General features: G+C 36.0%; 1 protein-coding gene across 1 annotated transcript; it reads right to left on the reverse strand.

Moving 5' to 3' along the window:
• Positions 1-5,252, reverse strand: LOC135196240 (uncharacterized). The gene is made up of 3 exons (XM_064222918.1): positions 5,220-5,252; positions 1,224-1,501; positions 1-511 (listed from the first exon to the last, which is right to left on the reverse strand). Exons 1-3 carry the CDS (start codon positions 5,220-5,222, stop codon positions 277-279), a joined length of 516 nt encoding a protein of 171 aa, XP_064078988.1. The 5' UTR covers positions 5,223-5,252; the 3' UTR covers positions 1-276.
• Between the last annotated feature and the right edge of the window lie 914 nt (positions 5,253-6,166).

Genomic DNA, 6,166 nt, shown 5'->3' on the forward strand with positions numbered 1-6,166 from the left:
TTTCTTCATCTTACATTTTAATGCTTATAAGTAGCCTAAATGGCTCAGACTTTGTAACATATAATTTATATATTTATTTAAAAATAAAGAGTGTTGATGTAATGGAAGGTTATCTGTGTAGTTTTAGAGTAGTGTTAGAATCTGCCATTTGCTTTTGATGTTAATTCGCAGATTCTTCTTTATATCAAAGGAGTGTCATGGTCTTCAGCCCAGTGAAGATTGGGCGTTTATCCGTGATCGAAGCTATTCATATTCGAGAAGATTGGACAGGAAACGTTAACACCTCTGAGTTGGACGGATCATACCACCGACAACGCAACCGAAGCTCAACGTGACTGTAGTGGAGGTGTTCGTGTAGAAGACCGTGACGGTTGTAGAGACTCTGGTTGTGGTCCAAACGGTGAGCGCCAATTTCCCATCGTCCAAATCCTGCTTTCCAGCTTCTTCCGGATTGCTGGCGTAGTCTGGTACTTCACTGGGGTCCAGACTGGTCTCTAGCTCTGTGTCGGCTCTGTTGCAGAAGAGAGGTAAGGTTTAGAATACATTTTCTGAAAAAGACTTAATTGGTTTTAGAGCAACAGCTACTTCCTCTATCACAGAATTGTTTGATGCAAAAGTCCAGTACAGGAAGATTCACTTGGATGGAGAGAAAGACTGGCCTTTATTGAAATTGTGAGAACCACTGATGTAAATGAATTCATCAAAAGTAACTAATTATTCTTTGAATGGTTCTTTGCTAATAATATTCTAGAAATTAAACACTAGTAAACTCGGGTAGTACGAGATTGGAGGTTTGAGGAAAATAATATCCTTTCTGCCTCTTTTTTAATGAATCCTAGAAGTAAAGACACAATGAAATCACTGCATACATATTTTAAAGTTTGCTGAAAGGAAGAAATAAGTGTTCGCGATGGAGGGTTATTTGGAACTAAGAAATGTGTTGTTACTGAGTAAAAGCTCTTACGAACATTGCCTTCTACCTTGGGGCAGCAGAAAAACTCCTTGAATAATATCTATGCTAAGTCAGTTGCCATAAGTGGGATGTGTTCCTAAAAAAGAACTGGGATTTTGAGGAAAAGGAAAAGCTACTGATAGTATATTTAGATCAACTTAAACCAATCAAATTTAGTGTCTGACTCAGGGCTTGGAGGTAATGATCGATGCGAGTAATATCGTATTCAAAATGATGTGAAAACGTCATGGAATGCATAACGATAACTTACAAAGCAACAGCAATCTCTTTCCGAAGGTTTTTAAGATGAGGTCTGGCCCACCTCTTCCTCCTTTCGCAAACTGTAGCCGCAGTAGCTGAAAGACAGGAGAGGAAGACAGTGGAAGTGGTAGCCACGATGCTGGTGTAGGTGGTGGTCGAAGCTGCTCCGAATATAAAGCGACCTCTGTCCAAAACGGCCATTCTGTCTTCGTCATTTTCTATCTTCTTTGTGGCAGCAGAAGCCACATGGGCCATAAAGGCCACTGCAAACAAGATCCAAAATCGCATCTGGAAGGAAAAGCCAAATCTGCCTTTTATTAAGAAATAAAGGACCATTGTAACTAATTAGGAACACATCTCATTTGAAGGTATTTTAGCGCCATTGATTTGTTTCACTTGGGTTTGGAATACAGTCCTTTAGAGAGGAAACCAACATGATTTCCAAGTGTTTCCAGTTACTTAGCTTCATCTCCACAAATGAGAATCCTTCCAAAACATTTAGCTTAATCTGCTACTAATGAACAATTAATAATCAGACACGGTTATGTAATTTTTACTCTGGTTACAAAAGAACAATATTAACAATCGTAAGGAATGCTGGATATAACAGAACAATACTAATAACCATAGGGAATGGTGAATATAACACAAAAATATTACAACTGTAGGGAATGCTGTGCTTTGGTCCCTATTACCTTCTTCCCTCTTAAACTTTGCACATCCAGACCCATTAAAGTGACTGAAACTTACATAATTTACAAATTGTATCAAACCCACCAGTAGGAAAACATTGGCGACTTCAGAGGTTATTCCCAGTTTTCTGAATAAGCCCCCTTCTCTATATATTCGGTATCTCCGTCTCGTTTTATTATGACGATAAAATCTTTCAGTTCACAGCAGATAGGATGCCCCGAAAGAAAATCGTAAATCACCGTATTTTAAATTATTTGTAAACTGGAAACCTATAAATAATTTAGAAAACAGAAAATAAAAAACTTGCCATGAAAGCAGCTTGAAAGATTCCGCCAGGTCGAATGAAAACGGTAAAATTCTAAATTGGCGGGAAAACTGGATAAGATAGCATTATACATGGTCTGGAGAATTTTTTTGACATTGAAATAATACAAATCAGTTTGACCCAACGAGTTAAAAGATGGTCTACGTAAAGTGCATTCAAATTCGAGTGAAATTTAATAGTTTAAGAACAGTTTGTAGTATCATTTGGATGGCCAAATATACTCACAGAAATAATTATTAACGTCAATTATAGGGCGATTTAGTTTCAGATAGGTGTTTTCGAGGGATCATTACAAAGGGCTCGAACACTGCCCTACGCACATCAAAGTAGTGCGCCAAGCTCATCTCTTATATGACAATTGAAAAATATCTATATCGCATACTGACATACCATGATACATAGGCTACATTTTACCCCTAAATGATTGAATCTTATCTGCAAAATAAGTAACTTTACAATGTTCTTAGTATTGCTGGTGGGGGATTACTTGTTAGTTGTTAGACGCAAGATGGCGGGTAGCTAAATGTTTGAATCCGATGTCCGGACTTGCTTCCTAACTCCCTGCCCATTCTTAAGTGCATTCCTTGTATTCATTTCTTTTTGCTTAGTTGGCCATTCAAATAATGCAACAGGTATCTTTGCTACCAAAGAGAGTGGGATGTGGTTTTGATCAGAAAGTTGTTGGCCATGAGAGTGAAGTGCTCTGAATCGTTAAATTTCAGTAAAGTACCTGAAGGGTATATCTTAGGATATATAAAAAAAAATGCCAAGTTGGCACTTAATTTTGTTAAACTGCCACTTCTTCTGATACCTACCAATGTTATTTGTTTCCCCACAATACTTAACGAGAAGTTGTAGACAGATGGATGCTTTGTAAATGGACATAATCACACTTATAATATAGACTATAAGCCAAACAGTCATTCATCACAGTGCTAAGCCTACTGTTGCGCAATACTCCTAGCTGTGGGACATTTTGTCATTATATATATATATATATATATATAGATATATATATATATATCTATATAGATATATATATATTATTATTATTATATAAATATTAATTTTTTAAAATTAAACATTATAATAATATATATATATATATATATATATACATACATATATATATTGTTTATATATATATATATATATATATGACTGTTTGGCCTATAGTATGTATTCTAGTTGCAAAGCATCCAGATAGTTTCAACATTTTTATATCTCGGGAATTCTTTTGGGATGAGGTTGTCAGTACTATTAGACCCTGGCGGCCGAGCACCTAAGTAGACCAATTACAAAGTAGTACTGATTTCCCTGTCGGATCAACTGAGATGTTCTCGAGCTTGGAATTGAGCTGTAGTCTCTCTGATGAAGTGAAATCGTTAACCACGGATGAGGTTCCTAAACCAATGTAATTATCCGTTCTGACTAGCCAATCACAGATGATTGACAGCCAGGTACATAACTACATAGGTTAACAAAGCCGCATTGCGTTTGAAAGAGATAGTCCTCAAACAATCTAACTTAGTGACTGAATTTGGGTTCTCACACGTTAGGCAAATGCTCTCACGGATTCAAATTATTAGGTGAGGAATGAGTCATGTGAGCCTGTTTTGTTTAAAATCATTATATGCCTTATGTTGGGTTATACGTTGAATGCGGTTCCTGCTCTTGAACTGAGTTATAGCCGAGCGTGGAATTGGACATGAATCTAGTAGTTTCATTCAGAAATTTGCTATGACAAAGAATCCGAAATACCCAATGGTATTTCGGATATATATATATGAAATACACCCTCAAACTGGAATGATGTATTTCATATGTATACTGTATACGCCCCACACAGCCACACACACTATACATATATATATATATATATATATATATATATATATATATTATATATATATATAGTGTTGTGGTGTTAACGATATGTTTGGTAGGCTAAATTGGCATGACGGTCAAACTACATTTTTTATGACCATTTACCCAACCTTGGCTCTTCTCGAGTCAGCGTTATTATTATTATTATTATTATTATTATTATTATATATATATATATATATATATATATATATATTATATATATATATATATATATATAGAAACGACAGTCTAGAATAATAAAAACGTGATTTTTTAATCGGCCCAAGAGATTTCTCCTATACTTACAATAATGCAAACAGGACATGGCAGTGGTTTACAATTTGTACACGTTCCTAGAGGTTATGCTCATATCCGTATGATGGGGGAAGGGTGAGTCTGTACGATGACTCATATTCTTGAATGCCCGCTGGCTAACCTGTTCTCTCTAGATTATGTGCTAGAGTTAACGGAAACAAGACACAATCACGTCCTCGCGAACCTACCGTTACAACAATCTGCTAATGATACTGTCATGTGTAAATATGATTAGTTCTTGCATCTGTTTTCACATTCAGTAGCAACTCGGTTCGATCTTGTCAGTTGATACGTTTAAATATCCCTGTGAATGAAACATCACACTTGGCTTTCTGTCTCTTTTTTTCTCTTCGTAATAAAATGATTGGAAAGATTACTTTCAAAGAGACTTTCAGTGCAAGGCAATGGCTAGTACTTGGTCAGGTGACAATATTGACGCTAAAAGAACGTTCTCATTATGGAAGGAGAAAAGAAATGAAAATAAAAATACATCGTCCATAATCTTCCATTCTGGATTCCTCTCAGATTCTACGGTGCAGATTTCGGTTGTCGCTTTTAGATGAAAAAGGTATTCGATTTTTTTTTTTTTTTTTTTTTTTTTATGTATTCCGACTTTCTCTTTGGAAAAAATCGCATGCTTACATATATATGCCTTTCTTTCAAAGCAAAGAAATTATATACGTGATTTTGTGCCAATATTTCTACAGTCGCATCAAAGAACCGATTTTCATACGCGCGACGTCACTTATTTCCAATTCAGTAATCTACCTTCGCTCACCCACCTCCCACATAACCTTTTCTTACCATGACTGCTTTTCCACCACAGACACTGACCAGTCTCCCATGAGATTTCTTCTTATATATAAGTTGACTTCGTACTAGGAAAAGAACAGGACGTCCTCTCGAACCTTTGATCCAAATTTTCCTCCAGCGAGACTAAACGAGAAGGGTTAGTGGGGCGCAGTGCACAGTCTCCTTCAAACAGGATTTTTGTACATTGAGCTCCATCCTTCCATAAATATTATAACAGGAATAGTTGGTGCATTAAGACGCATCTCTCCTCACGTACAAAATATAGCAGCAATAATTGGTACATTGAAATGTTACTCCTTACAAAATATGGCTAGAATAATTGGTATATTGAGACGTACCTTTCACCACTAAATATAGCAGGAATAATTGATACGTTGATATGTAGCTCTCCTTAATAGGGAATAACTGGTACATGAGATGTATCTCTCCTTACAGAATACATAACTGGAATAATTGGTTAGTTGAGATGTACCTCTCCATACAGAATATAGCTGGAATAATTGGTACATTGAAATGTATCTCTCCTTGCAGAATATAGCTGGAATAATTGGTTAGTTGAGATGCAGCTTTCCTTACATAATATATTGCTGGAGCAGTTAGTACATTGAGTTATATCTCCTTACAGATTTGAAATGGAATAATTGGTACTTTTAGATGTAGCTCTCCTTACAGAATGCAACTGGAATAATCGGCATGTTGAGATGTATTTCTCCTTACAAGAATTTTTCCCATAGTGTTGTTTTTTTTTTTTTTTTTTTTTCACCAAAAGGAAAGTTCTCGTTTGGAGGAAAAGTTCCGTAAATAGTTGCACACGTTTGAACTGTCAGAGTATGAAGATGGAATCGGCAGTCCGGATTTCACGCTATTTCTTTGGAAAGAGAGGCAGCCAAATTTCATATACAGATTTATAAGATTCCATTGCTATCACAAACATCTTC

The sequence above is a fragment of the Macrobrachium nipponense genome, chromosome 17, assembly GCF_015104395.2.
Source record: "Macrobrachium nipponense isolate FS-2020 chromosome 17, ASM1510439v2, whole genome shotgun sequence".
Taxonomy (NCBI): domain Eukaryota; kingdom Metazoa; phylum Arthropoda; class Malacostraca; order Decapoda; family Palaemonidae; genus Macrobrachium; species Macrobrachium nipponense.

What these genes read in the sequence shown, in the direction of transcription:
- LOC135196240 (XM_064222918.1), bottom strand. An exon ending in AAAGAGATTGCTGTTGCTTT is followed by an intron (nt 512 to 1,223) that starts GTAAGTTATCGT and finishes CTTCTGCAACAG; the next exon opens with AGCCGACACAGAGCTAGAGA.